A 25,491-nucleotide genomic window follows, 5' to 3' on the forward strand; every position below is an offset into this window, starting at 1 on the left:
CCCTTTCCCTATAAATATACACAGATTAAGATTTTTGTGGCTGGGCACGGTGGCTCATGCCTATAATCCCAGCATTTTGGGAGGCAGAGGCAGGCGGACTGCTTAAGCTCTGGGGTTTGAGACCAGCCTGGGGACCATGGTGAAACCCCATCTCTACCAAAAATACAAAACTTAGCTGGGCATGGTGGCACAAACCTGTAGTCCCAGCTACTCAGGAGGCTGAAGTGGGAGGATGGCTTGAGCCCGGGAGGTGGAGATTGCAGTGAGCCGAGATTGCGCCACTGCACTCCAGCCTGGGTGACAGAGTGAGATCCCATTTCAAAAAACAAAAAAGATTTTTGCATCTGCTTTCAGAGGGTTCAGGTACCCCTCACAACCAGTTCATTAACAGAACTGTAAATTTAAAATTGCCAGACTACATTATTGCTAATGTTCCAGGGTCTGAAGCTGTGAGTACTCTGTCATCTGGGGGGCACTAAACAGGTGGATGGTGGGCAGAAAGGACCCTGCAGAGGGAAGAATCACCCAACCTGATACTCCAAAGTGGAGGCCGAGCTGCAGCTTTTCTCCCCTGCAATTCAACTCCTGCCATGCCATGCCCAGCAATCTCCCTGCTATCTCTGTTGGTTAGCTGAGGACCAGACTGGAGGAAGTATTGTGAATGAAGGGGTTAGTTCAGGTCAGGCAGACAACACAAGGCAAACTATGGGGTTTGTTACTAGCCCCACCTTTGAGGCATCCTGCTGACAGCAGTCAGGAGTTCCCCTCCACGCCTGGGTGGTCACCTCTCTTCCCTACCTCTGTGATGTTTCCCACTGCAGTGGGTCAGACTTAAAGAGGCCTGCAGGGCCAGATAGTGGTCTTTCATAGCATTCCACTTGAGGGGGTCCGGAGGACAGAAGGCAGCATAGTGGGGCTCTCACCTGCCCCCCACTCCCCAGCTCAGGTACCCTGGCCTGGAGGCTCTTTTTTTTTTTTTTTTTGAGACGGAGTCTCGCTCTGCTGCCCAGGCCGGAGTGCAATGGCACAGTCTCGACTCACTGCAAACTCCGCCTCCCGGGTTCACACCATTTTCCTGCCTCAGCCTCCTGAGTAGCTGGGACTACAGGCATCCACCACCACGCCCGGCTAATTTTTTACATTTTCAGTAGAGACGGGGTTTCACTGTGTTAGCCAGGATGGTCTCGATCTCCTGACCTCATGATCCACCCGCCTCGGCCTCCCAAAGTGCTGGGATTACAGGCGTGAGCCACTGCACCCAGTCTGGAGGCTCTTTTGGGAAGGAACCAACAGTGCTGGCCTTCGCCAGAAGCAAATGCAGGAAAAACGTGGTGTGGATGCCTCATACCAGTCAATCTTAACAAGAGCTGGGCTACCTCGTCCACTGGCTAGAGCTTGCAAGGAGTCTCTGGGCTTGTAAGTATAGCAGAAGATGGACATCCTATGAATTCAGCAAGGTTTGGCTGCAGCACAGGCAACCTTCTGTCTCCTGGAGCCCATGACCAGGCTGGAACCCTCCTATGCCTTCACCCTTAGGTGTGCCTGGCTCTAACCAGGTCCCGGAACGACAGGACCACAGGATGGTGCAAGACTCGTCTTGGAAAAAAACACCTGAGACGCTTAATTAGAACAATTCTTTTATTGGAAAACTGCTGGTATGAATTTCCTCCTTCCCTCAATTAGGCCAGAAACCCATCATGGGGCATGCACAGCATCTACAGGAGGAAGCCCCAGCTTGTGGGGGCTAGGATGGAGCAGCCGTGAGAGACACCTAGCCAAATGTCTATTTTTCCATCATAAACAATGGAGCGGGGGTCAGGGGGAGAAGAGAGTGGGTAAGTGAATGGCCAGAAACTCCAGAGGGGGCCTGACACCCACCTGTGAGGTACCTCCTTGTCCTACCCCCACTGAGGCCTCAGGCCCCTTGCTTGGGTCATGCTGCCCCCTGTTGGCTGCTGCCCCTGCCTCTTCCTCTGAGTTCTAACAACACAGACACTGGTGCCTGAAAGCCCTGCTGTTGCCAGGGAGTCAGAATTCTGGCTGCCTCTACTTGGGAATCTCCTCCCATGTGGGGATCTGCAGAACATCCAGATGGGGCCAACCAACCTCATGATCCATTCACTCCCAGTGGGATACACTGGAATTCAACCCGGAGACTGGAGCCCAACAGATTAAGGCAGAATTCTCCTTGCTCTGGAGGCAGGTCTGCGGGAAGGGGGCGAAGTCTAGCTGCCCCTCATGTCCCATGCCGGTGAGGGTACTTGGCTTCCCACAGCTAAGCCCAGGAGCTTCCTATATCCCATCTGCTGAGACAGCAAGGGGTGCGGCCTGGCCAGGCTCCTGACGTGGCTCCACTGACCCTCTGAAAGCCCCTGCAGCTCAGCCTTTAAGCCTCCATTCATCTCGGAGGTCAGATCAGCCATACGCCTTCGGATGAGTGAGACTGCAGGTCACTCTCACCTGTGAAGGTGAGATCCTTGAAGGGAGGGGCTTCTGGCCCATAGCACTTCTGTGCTCCCAACAAGGAGGCCTGTCCCTTTGACACCCTGGCCAAGTACAGCTCCAGGGTCTTGAGCAGCCGCCGTGGGCTCTTCTTGGCCAATACTTCCAACTCTGCAACAGAGAGAATTGGGGAGCAGAAGGCTTGAGGGGGCTCTGGGTGACACGATAGTCAGGGCCTCAAGCCTAGCAGCTCTAGGGAGTACCCCCAACCCCTATCCCATGGAGAGAAAGTGAAGGAGCCTCAGATGGAGAGATCACCAGAGAGGTAGGCTGGGGAGCCAGGTACAGCCACAGGGACCACACACTCTACCTTGTCTGCACAATTGCAACTTTGAATAGTCCAACTATTGGACCCTGGCTCCCAATTTTTGATCAGAATATATGCTTGTCATAAGTATAAGACCAGAAAAGGGCGACAGTCAGGGCAGAGAAAGGAGAACTAGCAGACTCCAGGGGGTGGGTGATGGAGATTTTGGTAAGCTGGAATTTGAGAAAGTGTGGATGGGGAAGAACCGCAGCCAAAACCAGTCTAGCAACCACCTTGGGCTCTCTGGACCTGGGACACTGTGCATTCAGCCTAGGCTTCCCCAGAAGAAAGAGCACACCTTTGAGGACAAAGCCCGAGTCTGAGATGGTCTTCCGCTGTGTCCTCCAGACATGTGCGAGGTGGAGGAATGTGGCGGCATAGAAGCTGTTCACCACGGGGATGACCTTCTGCTGCCGATTACACTCTCTGCAGGAAAAAGGCAAGGTGACCTGCTCAGCGGTGGATGAAGGCTGAGACCTAGGTTCCCTCCCGCCTTCCTTCCCCATTTCCCCAGGGGAGCCAGCCCAAACCCAGGATGCCCCCACCATTCCCCAGGAGCCTGACATCTGAGGCCAGGGGTGGGAGGAGGGATGTCCTGGGGAGACTGGTGCATGGGGACTTTGTCCAGGCCCTCCAGGAGCCAGCAGGTGGAGTAGAGCTGGGGAAAATTAAGCCAGAGTGGGGACAAACAAGGCTTTGCTGGGTCACTCTAACCAGCTGGTGTTTGGGGACTCACCTGGAGAGACACTCCTCTCTCAAGGCCTGGATGGCGATGTGGGTGATGTTCACGGACATCAAACAGAAAGGGAATTGCTGGAATGGAGGGGCACCCAGTCAGCAGCAACTCCAGCTCTCACTGTGTTTCCTGTCATCTGCAGCCTGGTGTGACTCGCAGGCAAGCACAGCCCCAGAGGCAACAGCTGATATTATTATTGCTTCCACTTAATTTTCCTAATAATCTTCTTCCCATCTTACAGATGAGGAACTAAGGCTCAGTGACCTTTAGTAACTTTCCTAAGGCATGGGAACCAGGATACCAACTGAGGTTATTTTCTCCAGAGCTGATGTGCATAACCCCCATGCTAGCTCTCCAGCCTCTTCATCATCCTGACCCATCAGCTCTCCTTGGCCTGCAGCAGACCCAACCCCTGGGCCCACATCATCTCCTGGTGTCAGGATGAAGACAGAAGTGAGAGGCTCGGTGCTCTAACTAGCCCTACGGGTTCTTAAAGTCTCCTCTCCCCTTCTTTGGGCTTCTGGTTGTCTGGCTGATCGTGAGCACCTCATCCTAAGACAGATAGAGAAGACGCACGTGGGTAGAAGGTCATCCTGACTTGCGGGGACACCCCATCTCACGATAACACAGAGGCCTGAGAGCCAGCTGTGCGGGTCAGACCCCAAGAGGAGGCAGCCTGAGTCTGGCAGGGGAGCTTCACCAGGAAGGGCCTCAGAATCCCCTACAGGGACAGCTTTAATGCTCTATGTTTAGTCAGGCAAGCTCCTTTCTTTAATAACAATGAAACCAAGCTTGCAAAATCCCTGAATGGAAAGAGCCTTTTTTTCAGGGAACTTGCAGACATGACATGTTATTTTCCCCTGTTGCACATACACAAGGACACCCAGTGAGAGGAACACATAGACCAGTGCATTCCTTAGTACAGAACAAGAACCAAGGTCTATTTATCCCCCCTGCTTCCCGGTTGAAGAAAAATCCATTACATTATAGTATAGAACTGTACTGCCCAGTATGGTGGCAACCAGCTGCATGTAGCTATTTAAATGAATTAAACATGAAAAACAATATAAATTCAGCTCCTTAGTGGTACTAGCCACATTTCCAGTGCTCAGTAGTCACGTGTGCTTAGCGGCTGCTGTACTGGATGTTGCATTTCCAATATCTAGACCACTTCTGTCACTGCAGAAAGTTCTGGACAGTGCTGAACTGCAGAAGGTCTTCTGGCTCCACAGAGATTTTTCTCAGGGTCTTCCATGATACCTGAATTCCAGATCTTGGCCTGGCTACCTGGTAGCTGTGTGTCCTTGAGAAGGTCACCCAACCTCTGTGAAACTCAGTCTTCCCATCTCTCAAAATCAAAAAGGACATAAACTTTGAGTGCTGTGCAGAAAAAACTTAACACAGCAGGCCTGAGACTCCTTAGAGCCTGAGCCTTAGAAAATTCTTAGATCAGGCCATGGCTGACAGCTGAGAACTTGGATTTTGAGATGGTTCCCATCATTCCCTAACATTGTTCCTCAACTGCTCATGCAAACAAGATAGTTTTTGCTGGCTGGGCCCAGGGCTCACAATCCAACACTTTGGGATTACAGGCGGATGGATCACTTGAGTCTAGGAGTTCAAGACCAGCCTGGGCAACATGGTGAGGTCCTGTCTCTACAAAAATTTTTTTTTTTTTTCAAAAAAACAAACACAAAAAAGATACTTTATGCAGAACACCAGCTTTCCCTCTGTGATTCCAGAGTTTTGGTATGTGCTAGGCAGAGGGTGCCTACATGACCAGCATGTCATGGTAAAAACCTTGAGTACTGGGTACCTCTAATGAGCTTCCCTGATTGGTGACATTTTATACGTATTGCACAATTTGGCAGTGGAAGAATGAAGTGCGTTCTGTGTGATTCCACTGGGAGAGGCCTCTTGGACATCACCACCTGGTTTCCTATGGAATTTGTCCCATGTAATTCTTCCCTTTGCTGATTTTGCTTCCGTTGTACTAAATCAGAACTGTTAAGTATAACTATACGTAGAGTCCCTTGAGTCTCTCAGGAATCATTGAACCTGCAGGTGGTCTTGGAAATCCAGCGCTAGTGCCACACTGGGTAGAGTCAAGTCACTAATCATTACAACAACTCCAAGAGACAGATTTTTTTTTTTTTTTTTTTTTTTTTTGAGATGGAGTCTTGCTCTGTCGCCCAGGCTGGAGTGCAGGGCAGTGGCGTGATCTCGGTTCACTGCAACCTCTGTCTCCTGGGTTCAAAGGATTTTCCTGCCTCAGCCTCCCAAATAGCTGGGACTATAGGCACGTGCCACCACGCCCAGCTAATTTTTGTATTTTGAGTAGAGACAGGGTTTCACCATGTTGGCCAAGCTGGTTTTGAAGTCCTGACCTCAAGTGATCTGCCCACCTCGGCCTCCCAAAGTGCTGGGATTACAGGCATGAGCCACTGCGCCTGGCCTTATGAGACAGATTTTGTCAACACTTAACATTTTATCCCACTACCCACCTCACAGAGTTGCTGTAAGCATTACTTAAGATCACATGTGCAAAATACTAGGCACAACACCTGGCCCAAGTAGGTATTAACAAATGTTCATCGTTGTTATACTTGCCTCAACATGGGTAGCTGAGAACAGCATTGATGCTGACCTTCATGTATACCTCTGTACCTTCAGGTATTGCCTATTTAATGATCATATATACTTGCATAATATCATCCCTTCCCTTGATTTCTTTCAATCTAAAAATAAATATGAGAAAAACAGTATGGTAACAACATTATTAACAGAGGACCTGAACTTAGTGTTCATCCATTCTCAGGAACATTCTTTTTTTGAGACGGAGTTTCGCTCTTGTTGCTCAGGCTGGAGTGCAATGGCACGATCTCGGCTCCCGCAACCTCTGCCTCCCAGGTTCAAGCGATTCTCCTGCCTGAGCCTCCCGAGTAGCTGGGATTACAGGCATGCACCACCATGCCTGGCTAATTTTGTATTTTTAGTAGAGACAAGGTTTCTCCATGTTGATCTGTTGATCAGGCTGGTCTTGACCTCCCGAACTCAGGTGATCTGCTTGTCTCGGCCTTCCAAAGTGCTGGGATTATAGGCGTGAGCCACCACACCCAGCCCGGGAACATTCTTAAAAAGCCCGCTTATTGGCCAGGCGTGGTGGCTCACTCCTGTAATCCCAGCATTTTTGGAGGCCGAGGTGGGCACATCACTTGAGGTCAGGAGTTCAAGACTAGCCTGACCAACATGGTGAAACGCTGTCTCTCCTAAAAACGCAAAAATTAGCTAGGTGTAGTGGTGGGCACTTGTAATCCCAGCTACTTGGGAGGCTCAGGCAGAAGAATCGCTTGAACTCGGGAGGCAGAGGTTGCAGTGAGTTGAGATTGTGCCATGCATTCTAGCCTGGCAACAGAGCGAGACTCCATCTCAAAAAAAAAAAAAAGCCTACTTATCAAAAAATGGTAAAAAAATTGGATTTCAGATCTAAATGTCTCCTTTCCTTCAGCAGTTCCCTCAGACCTAAAAAGCATTGTTTAGAGCTAAAATACTGCACTGAAACTGACTAAAACACAGCAGAGGAACTCAGACCTGGACATTTTTGTGCTTCCATTTACAATTTCATTTATCCTCATGCCTCACGTTTGGGCTTAGAAACCTGTCTGCTGAAGCAGGAAGACCAGAGTATCTTCTGCGGCTGCTGCTGACCTGGCCCCAACCCTGAAGATTCCAACTGAGTGGTTCTGATGGGGAGAGTCTAAGCGTCTGCACTCCCACTGCTATGTGACTTTTCAGGGTGTGCTGCTGGCTGGGAATCAATGCTGTACAGAGCCCACCGCCAGGCCAGCTGTCAGGAAACAGGGGCTCTAGGCCCAGCTTCACCACTTAAGAGCTATGGCTTTGTTCAGAAACATTGTGACTCTCTTACCCACACATTCCTCTGCTGGAAGGGGAGATTGACAAACCAGCATCATCTCTAACTTACTACAAAAGCCCTCACTGGAAATTATTCTTAACTTAGCAGCTGGTAGGATCCATTAAAAAAAAAAAAGTAAGTTGGACTGTGTTACTCTGCTGCTCAAAGCCCTGCAGCGCCTCCTCATTTTACCTAGCGTAAAACCTAGAGTCCTTTCCATGGCCTGCTAGGCCCTGCGCCCTCTGGCCCATCATCTATGACCACCTCTCCTACTGCCCTTCCTGTCAGGCCTCTGGGCCCAAACCTGCACGTATAAATCCAGATGGCCTGAAGTAACTGAAGAATGACAAAAGAAGTGAAAATGGCCTGTTCCTGCCTTAGCTGATGACATTACCTTGTAAAATTCCTTCTCCTGGCTCATCCTGGCTCAAAAGCTCCCCAACTAAGCACTGTGACCCCCACCCCTGCCAGCCAGAGAACAACCCCCTTTGACTGTAATTTTCCACTACCTAACCAAATCCTATAAAATGGCCCCACCCCTATCTCCCTTTGCTGACTCTTTTCGGACTCAGCCCGCCTGCACCCAGGTGAAATAAACAGCCTTGTTGCTCACACAAAGCCTGTTTGGTGGTCTCTTCATACAGACATGAGTGAAACTTCCTGTGTTCTTTTCACTCCGGTGGCTTCCCTACTACTCACTACCTATGCTAGACACACTCCTTTCTTGAGACCTTAGTTCTAGCTAATCCCTCTGCCTGGGATGTTCTTCTCCCAGATATCAGCTTGGCTAACATTCCCACCTCCAAGGTTTGGTTTAAGTCTCACTCTCTCATGACAGCTACCCTGACCACCCTATAAAAATACTGTAACTGTCTCTCCACATTCTCTCAACTCTATCCTATTTATTTTTCCTTAGTACTTATTATCTTCTAGAGCACTCTATAATGTATTGATATATTGAGCTTATGGTCATCTCTGCTGGAAGAATCTTTGTTTTATTTACTGATGTATCCCAAGTACCAAGAAGAATAGCACCAAGGGATGCTGAAAAAATCTTCATTCAGTGAATGAATGAATCCTAGGTCCCATGAATATGGGATAGACAGATGGCAGGAAACAGGTCAAATTTGTTTTCTAAAATGGAGAGACTATTAAAAAAATAAAATTAGCTGGGCATGGTACGGCACACCTGCAGTCCCAGCTGAGGCTGAGGTGGGAGGATTGCTTGAGCCTGGGAGGTAGAGGTTGCAGTGAGCTGTGATTGTGCCACTGCATTCCAGCCTGGGTGACAGGGTGAGACTGTTTCAAAAAATAAAAATAAAATGGAGGGATTGCTACTTTTTGCTACTTGAGAAAACCATAAAACCCAACCCCAGAGGGCAGGTCCAGACAGAGACAGAGGAGCTACTGAAGCACCTCTGGCCTGTTGGTAAGTCTGTGGCTCACATAACCCATGGAGATCCATCTCCTCCTCTTGGGCCCGTGGAGGCTAACTCTTCTCTTTCAGGGCCAAGAGATGCTACCCCTGTGCAAGGGATTTCCTCAGGGAGGGCAGAGAGTTGAAACAGCAACAGCACAGCTGTGCTTGCTACTTTTGTACATTGTCTCCAATTTTCCCAATGAGCCAGCTGAAGTTTCTATTGTGAAAACAAAATATCTTGGGTTCCCCAAATCACTAAGCTAAAGGGAAATGTCAAGCTGGAAACTGCTTAGGGCAAACCTGCCTCCCACTCTATTCAAAGTTACCCCTCTGCTCACTGAGATAAACGCATATCTGATTGCCTCCTTTGGAAAGGCTAATCAGATGCTCAAAGAACACAACCATTTGTCCCTTATCTACCTATGACCTGGAAACCCCCTCCCTGCTTTCAGTCATCCCACTTTTGCTTCCAGTCCTCCCACCTTTCCGGAGGAATCAATGCTCATCTTACATGTGTTAATTGATGTCTCATATCTCCCTAAAACTGTAAAACCAAGCTGTGCTCTGATGACCTTAGGCACATGTCATCAGCACCTCCTGAGGCTGTGTCACAGGTGCGCATTCCCAACCTTGGAAAAACAAACTTTCTAAATTAACTGAGACCTGTCTCAGATTTTCAGGGTTCACATTTTGGTAACCACAGAGGGATTCTGAGTGGAGGTACCCCTGACCTTTGACAAATCTCCTATCCATGCTTGGTACCAGCATGAGCTAACTTTATGGCTCAAAACAACAGAACAATTTGCTGAGGTCTGGGAGTACACCCTCCAGAGAATCCCTGATCTCCCCAAATTTGTTCAAGATCTTTGGCTGGGCGTGGTGGCTCACACCTATAATCCCAACACTTTGGGAGGCCAAGGCGGGTGGATCACCTGAGGTAAGGAGTTCAAGACCAGCCTGAGACCAGTAGCTTCTCTGTCTCTGTCTGGACCTGCCCCTCTGGGGTTGGGTTTTATGGTTTTCTCAAGTAGCAAAATGTAGCAATCCCTCCATTTTATTTTTATTTTTTGAAACAGAGTCTCGCCCTGTCACCCAGGCTGGAATGCAGTGACACAATCACAGATCACTGCAACCTCGACCTCCCAGGATCAAGCAATATGATATGGTGAAACCCTGTTTCTACTAAAAATACAAAAGTTAGCCAGGCGTGGTCGTGGGCGCCTGTAACCCCAGCTACTCAGAAGACTGAGGCAGGAGAGTTGCTTGAACCTGGGAGGTGGAGGTTGCAGTGAGCCAAGATTACGCCACTGCACTCCAGCCTGGGTGACAGAGTGAAACTCCATCTCAAAACAAACAAACAAAAAAACAAAAAAGATCTAAAGTTTATTTTGTTGTACAACTCCTCTTTTTTTTTTTTTGGAGTTTTACTTGCTTTTAACAAGGAAGGTAAGATTTCCTGTTTCCATGACAATGGAAGGCAGGTAATTTCTTTATGGAGTTTGAGCTCACTTCTAACAGGGAAGATGAGTTTTTTTTGTTTTTTGTTTTTTCCTGCTTCTGGGATGGTAGAGTCTACAGCCCGAGACCCATCCCTAGATAAGTAACTGAATTGTCTTGTTTTTAAATTAAGGTTATTACATCGTGTATTTTTCTGTATGTGCTTTTAAAGTGCTGGCCAGACGCGGTGGCTCACGCCTGTAATCCCAGTACTTTGGGAGGCCAAGGCGGGTGGATCACCTGAGGTCCAGAGTTCGAGACCAGCCTGTTCAACATAGTGAAACCCTATCTCTACTAAAAATACAAAAATTAGATGGACATGGTGGCACGCGCCTGTAGTCCCAGCTACTCGGGAGGCTGAGGCAGAAGAATCACTTGAACTCGAGAGGTGGAGGTTGCAGTGAGCCAAGATTGCGCCACTGCACTCCAGCCTGTGTGACAAAAGTGAGACTCTGTCTCAAAAAAAAAAAAAAGAAAAAAGTCCTCGTGACATTGAGTTACAGGGCTTTAACTCCTGGGTCTAAAAGGAACACCGTGTCCTGCCAAATGTTTTTTTTTTTGAGACAGAATCTTGCTCTGTTGCCCAGGCTGGAGTGCAGTGGCACAATCTCGGCTCGCTACAAGCTCCACCTCCCAGGTTCATGCCATTCTCCTGCCTCAGCCTCCTGAGTAGCTGGGACTACAGGCACCCCCCATCACACCCGGCTAATTTTTTGTATTTTTAGTAGAGACGGGGTTTCGCCATGTTGGGCAGGATGGTCTTGACCTCCTGACCTCGTGATCCGCCCGCCTTGGCCTCCTAAAGTGCTGGGATTACACTCGTGAGCCGCTGCACCCGGCCCTATGTCCTGCCAAATCTTTTTTTTTTTTTTTTTTTTGAGAAGGAGTCTTGCTTTGTCACCCAGGCTGGAGTGCAGTGGCAAGATCTCGGCTGGCTGCAAGCTCTACCTCCTGGGTTCACGCCATTCTCCTGCCTCAGCCTCCCGAGTAGCTGGGATTACAGGCACCCGCCACCACGCCCAGCTAATTTTTTGTATTTTTAGTAGAGACGGGGTTTCACCGTGTTGGCCAGGATGGTCTTGATCTCCTGACCTCACGATCTGCCTGCCTTGGCCTCCCAAAGTGCTGGGATTACAGGTGTGAGCCACTGCGCCCAGCCCAAATCTTAAACATTGACAGCAATTAAAGCCTCATCTTCAGGCCTGGTAGAAGATGCCAATCAGAATAAACTGCATTCCTAAGACACGGGGCCAGAAATTAAAGCTACTCAACTCTTCAAGGCCCAGGGACTATTGTGGAAGAGGTGGGTGCATGAGATTGCAAGAGCTGATTTTTGAAAGATAAAATAGGTTAAGTTTCTTTATAAATTAATCATGAATGTCAAAGGCACGCTGATGCAAAAGCAGCACATGAGCCCCTGTGTCAGATTAACAAGATTTTCTTGAAGCATTAACCAACTCCTTAATAAAGGTTATAAAGGTTATAAAAGGCTTATGGAAGTTATATCTTATGGTCAAGATTAAAATTTTATAGATTGTTTATAAAATTTTGAAAAATAAATTTAATTGGCTTCATGCTGTTTTTATTAGGGCTTATTGATTGAAAAATCAAGTCTCCGCTCTCAAGGAATGGAGATTTTCACCTTCTTTTTGAAATCCTTGAGTTATTGCTTTGGTTAAAAGAATGACTTATCTTACAATGACCTGTGATCCTATTTTGTGATATCAAGTTTTAAACCTTTGATATTTGACAAACTTTCCAAAATCAAATCATAAATTATGTCTTTTTCTGACCTGATAAATCCTTTAAGATATTAGGCTCCATAAAGTCTAAAAATGACATAATTTGGCTTATTTGGCATAAAAATTATACAGGAAGCATTGTCAAATATGAAATGGTGTACGATTTTCTTTGGGCTGTATTTGTATAAATATGTTATTGGTATGTGTTCCAAAATTATGGGAAACTCCTAAAATTCTGATATAACTTAGTGTACATTATCAGTAATAATTATAATTGTTATGTTAAATTATTCTGTGCCACAGAGGTAACAAATTTCCTTGTCAATTGTGTCTTCAACAATGGCTTCCCTAAAACTTTTTGTCATCCACAGACAATTGTTGTGTTGTTTGGTCCTCTTTAGAAGGTGGTTTTATAATCAGCTATAAAAGGCCGGGCATGGTGGCTCATGCCTGTAATCTCAGCACTTTGGGAGACTGAGGCGAGCACATCACTTGAGGTCAGGAGTTCAAGACCAGCCTGGCCAACGTGGCAAAAACCCTGTCTCTACTAATAATACAAAAATTAACTGGGTGTGGTGGCAGGTGCCTGTAATCCCAGCTACTTGGAGGCTAAGGCAGTAGAATCGCTTGAACCTGGGAGGTGGAGGTTGCCATGAGCCAAAATTGCACCACTTGCACTTCATCCTGCGCGACAGAGCAAGAGTAGTCTAAAAATAAATAAATAAATAATCATCATCATCTGTAAAACTCTAACAGGGGCTCTTGAATGCAGGTTTCTGATAACTTTGGAGATTGTGACATCAGAATAGAGGAAAAACTTTCAGACTCATGGAGAGCTAAAATGTTCATGAATATCAAAGCAGAACAGGAATTAACTGCATGGATTGAACTAATTTTTTTGACCTTTTGCTTAAAACATTGCTGATCCTTTGTTTTGTTTTTCAGAGTCTTCAAACTTTTCTTTTGAGCTATTGACAGCTTTTAACAATTTAGTATACTACTATGACCAAAATTTGGAACATATTTGTTTCTCTCTACCTGAGTTCTCCAGAATTTGGAAACTATTTGTGAGTATTCTTAATTTATGGCAATACAGTAATTTGGGTAAATACAATAAGAATCTGTTTTCACTGCTAATAGGACACAACTGGAGAAACTGATTATTTTACCAAGGCTTTGACTGGAACCATGTCATTTCCTTTAAGAACTCAAACTTGATTTATGAAGCCAATAAAGCCCTTGGGAAACTGGCCTCATATTTTGTGTACACAGTCCCTGAACAGGGTTTCTGACTTGTGTTAAGTAAAGAATGTTACTTTATGACAGGCCCAGGAGCCCCAGGTTTATCCTGGAACCTCAAGAGGAGAGGAAATTCACCCAACTCATAGATATTTGATGGTACAAATCCATGGCAAGGCTTGGCTTTAAAAAAAAGTCTTGCCTGAGATTCCTTCTATATAACAAAGTTCCATCAAAGCCAATTTTTAAAAAAAGCCTATGTGAAAAATAATTATTCTTGCTGTACTTTATACAAATAATCTGGCTAAGTATTGTAAAGCAAATCGGTCCCACCATGATTTGTCTTTAGTAAAAACAGGAAACTGGAGAAAGAAAAATTATGTTTCAAAAACTATAGTACACCTGTCATTAGATCCTAGTCTTGCCTAATGTTTTTCAATTTTAATAATTTTCTACAGTTTGGGCTGAATTCTAATTTTTCTTGGCTACAAGTCTTCAAAATAATGTTTTCAGCCAGGCACGGTGGCTCATACCTGTAATCCCAGCACTCTGGGAGGCTGAGGCGGGCAGGTCACGAGGTCAGGAGCTCGAGACCAGCCTGACCAACGTGGTGAAACCCCGTCTTTACTAAAAATACAAAAATTAGCCAGACGTGGTGGCGTGTGCCTATAATCCCAGCTACTCAGGAGGCTGAGGCAGGAGAATCACTTGAACCTGGGAGGCGAAGGCTGCAGTGTGCTATTGCGCCACTGCACTCCAGCCTGGGCAACAGGACGCAGCGAGACTCCGTCTCCAAAAAAACAAAACAAAACAGAACAAAATAATGTTTTCAATTTCTTTTCCTCTTTTTTTTTTCCATTTTCCTAATTTGGAGTCACTGAAAATTAAGCCATGCTTTCTTACAGCCCTGCCAACTGAAGCCAGACAACTTCAGAAGAAAATAACAGCAACCTATTTACATACATAAGCCACTTTCATACCTGCCTACTGATGTATAGACTTCAGAGGAATGTGGCCTATATCGACATCCAGGATTGTTCTTTTGTTTGTTGTTGTTGTTTTCGCTTCCTCCCCATATTTTCTCTTCATAGGACATGACACTTCACAACCTTCTAAAAATGAACTTTCCTAATAACTCGGGACCTATCCGTCTAGGAATAAACCATCCTAGCCATAAGAGATCAGATGAAACCTAAGACCAGAGATTCATTTTCTTCTAAAATGCTTTCTCCAAAAGATTTTAAAAAAGAAAAGGGGGAAAATATGAAAGGAAAATATCTTGGGCCCCCAAAATCACTAAGCTAAAGGGAAATGTCAAGCCAGGAACTGCTTAGGGCAAACCTGCCTCCCATTCTATTCAAAGTTGCCCCTCTGCTCACTGAGATAAATGCATATCTGATTGCCTCCTTTGGAGACCCTAAGCAGAAATTCAAATGTAATTATTTGTCTCTTATCTACCTATGACCTGAAAGCCCCCTCCCTGCTTCGAGTCCTCCCGCTTTTGCTTCTAGTTGTCCCGCCTTTCTGGACTGAATGAATGTTCATTCTTACATATGTTAATTGATGTCTCATGTCTCCCTAAAATGTATAAAACCAAGCTGTGCTCTGACTATCTTGGGCACATATCATCAGGACCTCCTGAGGCTGTGTCACGGGCGTGTGTTCTCAACCTTGGCAAAATAAACTTTCTAAATTAACTGAGACCTCAGATTTTCAGGGTCACACTGTAAAAAGTAAAGTAGAGGTTCCTCTTCAAAGACTTTCCTCCCCATCTAATTAAGATAAATAGTAACTTCTCTTAGAAGCAAAATTTATTCAAAGACCTCTGCTAACATTCTTAAATATCTGCTAGCCATAATGAAGAAGTCACTGTACTTTATGTTCTTAGCTCCCACAATTTAGCCTAAATATTTGCCCTGGCATGCTTATACTAGTCCAAGCAAGCATTAAGTCATAGCCTATTCTTCTTCCTTATTTGAAGGTGTTTTTACCTTTCTCAGCATTCCACAAGTTATTTCTTCCTTCCTTTGTTCTCCTCTTCCTTTGCTTCTTTTAAAAAGTTCTAAGTTGCTAGCCAATCAAGACAAATACGAATGTGAAGTCCCATTCCAGCCAATAGAAACCGGACACAGCAGTAAAGTAGATGGGTCAAGTTATAAATGACCCTGTCTCATTTATTCAGTGTACTCTCGTGGCAAAACTGCTAGTGAGTGTACCCTTTCTGCAGAAAGTAAAAAAATAGCCTTGCTGAAGAAATTAAATTTATGTTCAAGTGCTATTTCTTTACAGCACAAAAGAACAAGCATTTCTAACAACACTATGATTTCCATTCTGCAGATGAGGGAATCAAGGCTCTGAGGAGTCGAGGAACTTGCTTGAGCTACACAGCTAATGAGCGGTACAGCTCATATTTCAATGCAGGTCAGACTGACGGGGAAGCCCATTCCTGGTTTATCTCAGCTGTCCTGGGAGCCCTCTCGGCCACTCAGGTCCTAGCTCCACGGCCCTTTCCTTTCCTCTGGCTTCCCACCAAAGTCTCACCTGGATGTGGTGACGAGACAGGCGGAAAATCTCCTGCGCCATCGGCAAGGTCTTTGAGTCCATCACCAGGTAGAGCAGATGCAGGAGGGCAAGGAAGCCTGCGCCTCTCAGGTCTGTGGCTGGATTCGCTCCTGTAACAGAGACCGTGAGGAAACAGGGTGTGGCAGCGAGCAATGCTTCAAGGGCTTGCCGTGGGAAGCTGCCCTGACACTGGCCTCTTCCCAGGCTAGCGGAGCATGAGCAGCACACGTCCACTTTCTGCCACACTTGTGGGGCTCATTCTAATGAGCTAAGCAGGGGCTATGCACCAAATGGGGACCCCAGCGCCCTGGGGGCAGCCTCCCACATCAGTTTTCTTGCTGCTGCCTGTGACCCTTGATAGTTACTTCTACACAAAACCACCAAAGCAATCCTTTACAAAAAAGGCTGAATTTACAGTTCTGGAACAAGATGAATAATGCACTTTCTGCCTATTCCTCCCACTAAGTACAGCTAAAAGCCCTGGACATTACTATATAAAATAAACAGAAGACTCTGAAAGGAGGGAAGACAGACTTACTAGGAATCTTGAGAGCTGAGAAATAACTCTCTGGTGAATTCCTGGGTTTCTTTTTGCCTAATATATCCCAGCTGGTGCTGGAGAAGACAGCAACCCAGAAATGCCAATGGGAGCAGACCAAAAAGCCCCAAGGAAAGCTGCTCTCTCTAGCCAAAGGGTGGGGAAAGAGGCAGTGTAACAAGACAGAAGGCTTTAGCCAACACCCACCCTACTGCAGCAAAACACCACAGAGAAAAATGTGGCCCCATCCCCACTCTTCTCCAGAAAAGGCTGAGCAGGGACACTAGACTTCCATCCTGGCCTGACTGTATCAAGGCACCCCTTAGCTCCACAAGGGTAGCGTCAGAGAAGGCCGGGCAGGGAGCTGGGACTTTATCTTTCCCAGTGGTAAGGAGCCCCCTTGCCTCCTCTGCAATGTGGAAGCCACATAGGAAGAGTAACGAGGCACCCCTGGCCCCACCAGCCATGTTGGCCAGGCTGGTCTTGAACTTGGTATTACTGCAAGCCAAGTGGGATACCCGGACTTCCACCCCCACCTGGCAGTAACAAGGTGACGTCCCTCCTTCCCCTGCTGGCACAGTAACAGGGGAGGCCTGCTAAAGTAGAAGATTTAAGTAAGATCCAGAGTCTCATACAGACTACCCAAAATGTCTAAGATACAATAAAAAATCACTTGTTACACCAAGAACTAGGTAATTCTCAATTCGAATGAGAAAAGATGATCAACAGACACCAACAGAGATGACACAGTTGTTGGAATTATTTGACAAGGAATTTAAAGCAGCCATGGTAGGCAAAATAATCCCCCCGCCCCACGATGACCATGTCCCCAGAAGCTATGACTGTTATGTAACATGGCAAAGGGGATTAAGACTGCAGGTAGAATTAAGGTTGCTGATCAGCAGAGAGGGAGATGATCCTGGACTGTCTGGGTGGGCCCAATGTCATCAGAAGGGTCCTTAAAAGTGGAAAAGAAAGGCGGAAGCCCAGAGCCAGAGAAAGAGATGTGAGGAATCGGGCTCAGAGAGATGCTGTTTCTGGCTTTGAAGATGGAAGAATGGAGGTGGCCTCTAGAAGCTGCAAAAGGCAAGGAAATGGATTCTCTTCCAGAGCCTCCAAAAAGAACACTGTGCTGCCAACACCTTGATCTTGACCACAGGTTCTCAGTGAGACCTGAGTCAGACTTCTGAACTAGAAAACTATAAGACAATAATTTGTGTTGTTTTAAGCCACTAGGTTTGTGGTAATTTGTTACAGCAATGATAGAAAGTGACTATAGGATCTACCATAAAATGCCTTTGGTAAGCAATTATGAACAAATACACTTTGAAAAAATGAAAAAATAGAAAGTTTCAGTAAAGAAACAGCAGATATAAAGACAAACCAAATGGAAACTTTAGAACTGAAAAATAGAAGAACTAGAACTAAAAACTCTCTGGATGGGGTCAACAGGAGAACGGAGACAACAGAATCAGTGAACTTGAATATGGGACAGTAACAATAGAATAACAGAATATGAACAACAGAGGGACAGCAAAACAAAAACCAAAATGAACAGAGCCTTGGAGATCTGAGGCTATAACAAAGATTTTAAAAAATGAACAAAGACAGCATTTGTATCATTGGAATCCCACAAGAGAGGACAAAGTGTGGAGCTGAAGAAAGTATTCAAAGGAATCACAGCTGAAAATTGACCAAATGTGGCAAAAGACACAAACCTACAGACTCAAGACACTGAGCTAACCTCAAACAGGAGAGGCCCAAATAAATCCATACAATGACACATCACAGTCAAATTCCTGAAAACCAAAGACAAAGCAAAGATTTTTTTTTTTTTTTTGAGATGGAATCTCGCTCTGTCGCCCAGGCTGGAGTGCCGTGGCATGATCTTGGCTCACTGCAACCTCCGCCTCCACACCAAGCAGCTGCGACTATAGGCACATGCCACCATGCCTGGCTAATTTTTGTATTTTTTTAGTAGAGATGGGGTTTCACCATATTGGCCGGGCTAGACTCAAACTCCTGACCTCGTAGTCCACCTGCTTTGGCCTCCCAAAATGCTGGGATTACACGCATGAGCCACCGCGCCCGGCCAGCAAAGATCTTTCTTTTGAGACAGAGTCTAACTTTGTCACCCAGGCTGGCATGTAACGGTGCTATCACAGCTCACTGCAGCTTCGACTTCTTGGGCTCAAGCAGTCCTTCTGCCTCAGCCTCCCCAGTAGCTGGGACTATAAGCATGCGCCACCACACCTGGCTACTAAACAAAAGTTTTTTTTTTTGGCCAGGCACGGTGGCTTATGCCTGTAATCCCAGCACTTTGGGAGGCTCATGCAGGTGGATCATTTGAGGTCAGGAGTTCAAGACCAGCCTGACCAACATGGTAAAACCCCATCTCTGCTAAAAATACAAAAAATAGCTGGGTGTGGTGGCACAGGCCTGTAGTCCCAGCTACTTAGAAGGCTGAGGCAGGAGAATTGCTTGAACCCAGGAGGTGGAGGTTGCAGCGAGCTGAGATCATGCCACTGCACTCCAGCCTGGGCAATAGAGTGAGACTCCATCTCAAGAAAAAAAAAATTATTTTTTGTAGAGATAGGTTCTCATAATGTTGCCCAGGCTGATCTTGAACTCCTTGTCTCAAGCAATCCTCCTGCCTTGGCCTCCCAAAGTGCTGGGATTACAGGTGTGAGCCACCATGCCTGGCACAAAAAATATTTTGAAAGCAGAAAGAGAATATGAACTCCTTACTTATAAGGGAGAGATCATTCAAATGACAGTGGATTTCTCATCAGAAACTATGCAGGCCAGAAGGAAGTAGCACATTTTCAAGTGCTGAAAAAAAAGAACTGTCGACCTGGAATTTTATATCGAGAGAATTCAGAAGTGAAGGGGAAATTGAGACATTCTCAGATGAAGGAAAACAAAGACAATTTATAGCCAGCAGACCTATCCTAAGAGAATAACTAAAGGAAGTCCTTGAAATAGAAAAAAAAAAAAAAAAAAAGAGGGTTAGGAAGGAAGAACAAACAATGGAAAGAGTAAATACAATAGATTTTCCTTTTTCTTATCTTTTTTTTTTTTTTTCTGAGACGAAGTCTTACTCTGTTGCCCAAGCTGGAGCGCAGTGGCGAGATCTCGGCTCACTGCAACCTCCACGTCCTGGGTTCAAGCAATTCTCCTGCCTCAGCCTCCCACGTAGCTGGGACTACAGGCACGCGCCACCATGCCTGGCTAATTTTTGTATTTTTAGTACAGACAGGGTTTCACTATTTTGGCCAGGCTGGTCTTGAACTCCTGACCTCGTGATCCTCCCGCCGTGGCCTCCCAAAGTGCTGGGATTGCAGGTGTGAGCCACCGTGCCTGGCCCAGATTTTCCTTTTTCTCCAGAGATTTAGAAATTACGTTTATTGCAGTGTCACAGCTCTTCTACAATTTGTCTAGCAGGTTTTCTGGTTCTTCGTTGAGAACCCCTCCTCAAAAAAATTATGTTTGTTGATTGAAACAAAAATCTTAACATTACTGGTGCGATTCTGAATATATAGAGAGGATACATTTAAGACAATTACATGATAGATGAGAGAGGGAACAGGGACTTAACCATGTTGCCATACCAACAGACCACCAGTTAATTAGGGGTACATAAAGTTTCCTTTTATCTTTTTTTTAAAATTTTTTGAGACAGAGTCTTGTTGTGTCACTCAGGCTGGAGTGCAGTGGTGCAATCTTGGGTTCATCCTCCGCCTCCTGGGTTCAAGCGATTCTCCTGCCTCAGCCTCCTGAGTAGCTGGGATTACAGGTGCACACCCCCATGCCTGGCTAATTTATATATTTTTAGTAGAGATGGGGTTTCGCCATGTGGGCCAGGCTGGTCTCAGACTGTTGACCTCAAGTCATCTGCCTGCCTCGGCCTCCCAATGTGCTGGGATTACAGGAGTGAGCCACAGCACCCGGCCTTAAAGTTTCCTTTCAAAGTTATTTTCCTATTCTATACAAATATAATTTGATATGGTTTTGTCTATTTTTTTTTTTTTTTTGAGATAGAGTCTCACTCTGTCACCCAGGCTGGAGTGCAGTGGCGCAATCCTGGCTCACTGCAACCTCATCCTCCCGGTTTCAAGCGATTCTCCTGCCTCAGCCTCCCACGTAGCTGGGACTACAGGCACGTGCCACCACACCCGACTAATTTTTGTATTTTTAGTAGAATTGGGGTTTTGCCATGTTGGCCAGGCTGGTCTTGAACTGCTGACCTCAGGTGATCCACCTGCCTTGGCCTCCCAAAGTGCTGGGATTATAGGTGTGAGCCACCATGCCCAGCCAATTTGATATGGTTTTGAAAAAAAATAGTACAATCCAAAAACTGGTGAAATGATTCTGTTTCACTCAGAATGTAAAATAATATATGATAAAATTTTCATAAATATTTTTTAGAGAGGAAAAAAACCCAAAAATGCCAGATTCTGTCACATCACTCCAGTGTTTTCCATATCACTTACAGTAAATGTTTACAACAGCCTAAAAGACCACCAAGTGATCTTTCCTCCTGTCACTTTCATCTCCACCTCAGCCACACTCTGGCTATTTTTCTTTTCTGAGACAGTCTCCCTTTGTCACCTAGGCTGGAGTGCAGTAGTGCGATCTCTGTTCACCGCAACCTCTACCTCCGGGTTCAAGTGATTTTCCTGCCTCAGCCTCCTGAGTAGCTGAGATTACAGGCACGTGCCACCATGCCTGGCTAATTTTTATTTTTTATTTTTTTTCCGAGACAGAGTCTTGCTCTGTCGCCAAGGCTTGAGTGCCGTGGCGCAATCTCGGCTCACTGCAACCTCCACCTCCCAGGTTCAAGCAATTCTCCTGCCTCAGCCTCCCGAGTAGCTGGGATTACAGGCGCCTACCACCAGGCCTGGCTAAATTTTCTATTTTTAGTAGAGACGGGCTTACACCATGTTGGCCAGCCTGGTCTTGAACTCTTGACCTCGTGATCCACCTACCTCAGCCTCCCAAAGTGCTGGGATTACAGGCACGAGCCACCGCACCCCGCCCTAATATTTGTATTTTTAGTAGAGATGGGATTTCATCATGTTGGCCAGGCTGGTCTCGAACTCAGGACCTCAAGTAATCCGCCCTCTTCAGCCTCCCAAAGTGCTGGGATTACAGGCGTGAGCCACCATGCCCGACCTACTCTTGCTATTTTTCAAGCAGAACTAGCAGGCGCCCCCTCAGGGCTTTTGCATTTGCTGCACCCTCTTCCTGGAATACTCCCCCAAGATCTTCCCCCTCATAGCGCTGGAAGAGAACGACCTGGCCTCTCACTCTAGTCCTGGAATCAGAGGCATGAAAAAGAAGATGAGCTACTCCTCCCTCTTACCCTGAAAGCCCAGGTCCTCCCAGTGGTTTCCATGAAGGGCACAGTCAAACTTGGAGCCGGTCAGCTTCTTATAGATGGTCTGGAGGACTCGGCCATGCACTGGGTCTTGGCTATCCAGGCCACCTGCCCCAAAACACACCCACACTCTCTGCCAGATTGCCCCTCATGGGAGAACCGGGTGCTTCTCAGAGAATGTGAGATCTGGACTGTGAGATATCCAGTTCTTAGCTCCCACTCTCACCCGCCAACCATGGTACATGCAATATTCCTGGCTTAGCCTCACAGGGTCAGCACACACGGTCTTGCCCAACCACAGATGCAGCAACTGCCCTGTGGGCTCGCATTGCACTCACACTGAGCAATGGTCAGGACCAAGTCCCTTTCTTCCCGAAGGCGCTGGTGGAGCTTTGGAGGCCCGAAGAGGTAGTGTCGGAGGGCAGCGAGCCCAGTCCTTCGAATAGTTGGCTGGATTCTTTTCTGGGGAAGAAGTTGCAGGCAATGGGCAGAATGCTGGTTCATTTCCCTTAATCAACTTCCCATCAGGCTCAGACCAGAGGCAGTGCTTGCAGAAAGTAATTCCCCCAGCTATCTGGCTGGTCTTTGGGCCAGGGGAAGGAGGCAGAAGCTTCGAGGCACCTGTTGAGTCTCTAGAGCCAGGCTCTTCCAGCTCCCAGATTTTTTGCAAGGTGAAAGACATCCCCAAGCGTAGGTATTATCAGCCATTATTTGCATTTAGTCCTCTGGGCTTTTCCAGAACTAGGTATTCCACTGACTCCCACAGGGGTTACACATGCCCAGCTCCCCCAGGCAGTCAGACAAATGCCAGGACAGGTTTCCCAGGAGGTGGGGACCCACTGGAGTTAGATGACTCTGAGGGGTAGCTGGAATCTTTTGGTCACAACCAGCACTTCCCAAGTGAGGTCATGTTGGCTTCTCATGGCTCAGGGTCACTACTGCAAGCCTTAGAATATTCTGATTTCGGTAGCTTTTGGCTCTCTGGGTCCTATAAAACAACTTGGTTCCTATCTTTTTAGCCTCTCTCCCCTGAGCCAGGTTTTAGGTAGAAGACCTGAAATCACATTTCTCTGAACGTATTGTTACTCAATATGGCCCAGAAAGCTCCCCAGCTTTTTTTTTTTTTTTTATGGAGACAGGGTTTCACTCTGTTGCCCAGGTGTGATCATAGCTTACTGCAGCCTTGAACTCCTGGGTTCAAGTGACCCCTCACCTCAGCCTCCTCCGAAAGTGCTGGTATTACATGTGTGAGCCACTATGCCCAGCACCCAGCCCACCCCTAGCGTTTATTCCCCCAAATATTCCTTCTTTTTCCAGCTTATATCTTTCTTAAATTCCTAAATAGCTTCTGGTTCCTTGAGGGAATGGAAGGTTTTCCTCCACTGGCCATGAATCACTCAGCTCCCTGAACAGTTTGCCTTGCCTCTGCAAGGATCTACCTAGTACTTGACTCTAGATGTCCCCATCCCTAAAAGGGAAGAGTAGATAAACAGCTATACAGGCCCCTGAATGACAGGGCCACAGGAGCTGTAAGGGCATAGTCCCACAAAAGCTATCAAGGCCCCAAATGAAGCATGGGTCCTAGGCCACCCGTGATCCTGGGCACCAAGATCTTAGGGGAGATTTGCTTGCCCAATGCCCTGTCCTGGTGGGATAGAGGCTTGGCTCCTAGGGAAAAGGCACTTTGCTTGAGACTCCAAACCCTGCTACCATCATACCTTGAAGGAGGAAAGGTCCACAGTCTGGAAGTGCTGCAGGGCCTCACTGAAGGAGATTAGCTGCCCAGGCTGCTCTGAGCTAGCTTGGCTCCCTGTGGCAAAATGGAAGACATGCCAGGATTTATAGGAGTCATTCTGTCAACAAACATTTACTGAGGCCCTCCTACTTGTCACTTCCAAGCCAAGCACTGGCTTCCAGTTGAACATCAGACACCTACAGCTACAACCAATCTTCTTTCAAGAGGCTGGCATTGTCGGCGAAGAGGACTCTTTTTTTGGACGAGGCTATTCAGTCTTGCTAGGTCAGCCTCTGTGGTGGGTATGGGGCGGATCTACCCCGCCAGGTGATCCCTAAATGCTCTCATCTACGAGGGGGCAAGTCACTGCCTGGGTTGGGTACCCACATAAGAGCATGCAACCAGTTTCTTTAAGGGCCTTTCCTAATTTCCACTTTTCCCTTCTTACACCTTGTATAGGAACCCCCAACCATACACCTCTGTTATAGCCAATAGGGAATTAACTGATCAGTTAGCAATATAGGCGATGGCTAATACTATTCACTGGGCCCCAGGAGCTGAAGAGAGGCTCAGGCTAGATATAGGTCCTAGTTCTATCGCTTCATCCAACCTCTTAGAAAGAAACAGGAGACAATTTTTACTCAGCCTTCAGAGCCTTCCAGCAGATTGCTTCAGCTCCCATCCCCAGGGACTTCCTTGTGCAGTAAACAACCTGAGCAGCCTTACACAGGGGCCCGTCTCCATCCTCCTGCCCAGCCTTGCCACTCTGTAGAAGCTGCCCTAACCAAGGTCAACCCTGTCTTCTCTCATGGCTGGGTGAAAGATGGACAGGGATGGCAGCCCTTTCTCCATGGCCTTCACTCTGGTTTCCTCCAGAGGTAGGATGTCATCATCTTAGGATTTGAAAAAGATACTGTAATCTATGTTATATAGTTAAAATGAGCACTCTCAGGAATTCTATCTCCTAGTCCCAGACTCACAGAAACATTTGCCACATGTGTGGATGGTGCCTTTGCTGGCAGAGGGGCTATGGGGAGACAGCAGCATTTGTACAGTTACCTGTCTCTGGCTGGATGGTGTCCACAGCTTCCCATTCTTCTTGGGCTCTGACCACCTCTGTACTCACAACTGCAATAGTAGGAGAAAAGGAGACCCTCTGAGATCTAGGTATGTCTGGGCCTCTACTGAAGACCCCAGCCTTGTCTGCCTGCCTTGGGCCTATTTTTTTTTTAAGAGATGGGGTGTCACTGTGTTGCCCAGGCTGGAGTGCAGTGGCTATTCACAGGCATGATCCCACTATTGATCAGCACAGGATTTTTGAACTGCTCCATTTCTGACCTGGGCCAGTTTTCCCTTCCTTAGGCCACCTGGTGGTCCCCCACTCCCAGGTGGTCCCCATATTGAGGCTGAACTTAGTGGGGCCACATGATCGGCATGGCACACTACAGCCCAGAATTCCTGGACTCAAGCAATCCTCCTGCCTCAGCCTCCTGAGTACCTGGAACTACAGGCACGCACTACCACATCTGGCTGCCTTGGATCTTAACACCCTCTGATCCTCTCCTCGCAGGTTTGCTAGAGTGAGCTTTTGAAAAGTAAGATTGGCCAGGCGCAGTGGCTCATGCTTGTAATCCCAGCACTTTGGGAGGCCGAGGCAGGCGGATCACGAGATCAGGAGATCAAGACCATCCTGGCTAACACAGTGAAACCCCGTCTCTACTAAAAATACAAAAAATTAGCTGGGCGTGGTGGCAGGCGCCTGTAGTCCCAGCTACTCTGGAGGCTGAGGCAGGAGAATGCGTGAACGCGGGAGGCGGAGTTGCAGTGAGCAGAGATCATGTCACTGCACTCCAGCCTGGGCAACAGAGCGAGACTCCGCCTCAAAAAAAAAAAAAAAGAAAAGAAAAGTAAGATCGG

General features: G+C 47.0%; 1 protein-coding gene and 1 non-coding gene across 15 annotated transcripts in view; one reads left to right on the forward strand and one right to left on the reverse strand.

The window, feature by feature from the left end:
- Nucleotides 1-1,624: 1,624 nt before the first annotated feature.
- The window catches only part of ELMOD3 (ELMO domain containing 3), a 37,004-nt gene continuing 13,137 nt past the window's right edge, over nucleotides 1,625-25,491 (reverse strand). For 7 of the 14 annotated variants that reach the window (XM_024927590.4, XM_024927589.4, XM_063594827.1 and 4 more), the window contains 8 exons: nucleotides 24,634-24,702; nucleotides 23,558-23,649; nucleotides 22,178-22,301; nucleotides 21,825-21,947; nucleotides 15,901-16,031; nucleotides 3,546-3,622; nucleotides 3,108-3,235; nucleotides 1,625-2,613 (listed from right to left, as the gene is read on the reverse strand). In XM_024927590.4, the coding sequence (XP_024783358.1) occupies nucleotides 2,411-2,613; nucleotides 3,108-3,235; nucleotides 3,546-3,622; nucleotides 15,901-16,031; nucleotides 21,825-21,947; nucleotides 22,178-22,301; nucleotides 23,558-23,649; nucleotides 24,634-24,702 (947 nt within the window). In that variant the 3' untranslated portion in view covers nucleotides 1,625-2,410. The other 7 variants (XM_008969639.5, XM_034953465.3, XM_063594825.1 and 4 more) reach the window with 1 other exon arrangement.
- Nucleotides 19,870-19,931, forward strand: LOC112438964 (U7 small nuclear RNA). The gene has a single exon (XR_003027276.1). It is a non-coding gene; the product is annotated as a U7 small nuclear RNA (small nuclear RNA).

Source organism: Pan paniscus, chromosome 12 (assembly GCF_029289425.2).
Source record: "Pan paniscus chromosome 12, NHGRI_mPanPan1-v2.0_pri, whole genome shotgun sequence".
Classification (NCBI taxonomy): Eukaryota; Metazoa; Chordata; class Mammalia; order Primates; family Hominidae; genus Pan; species Pan paniscus.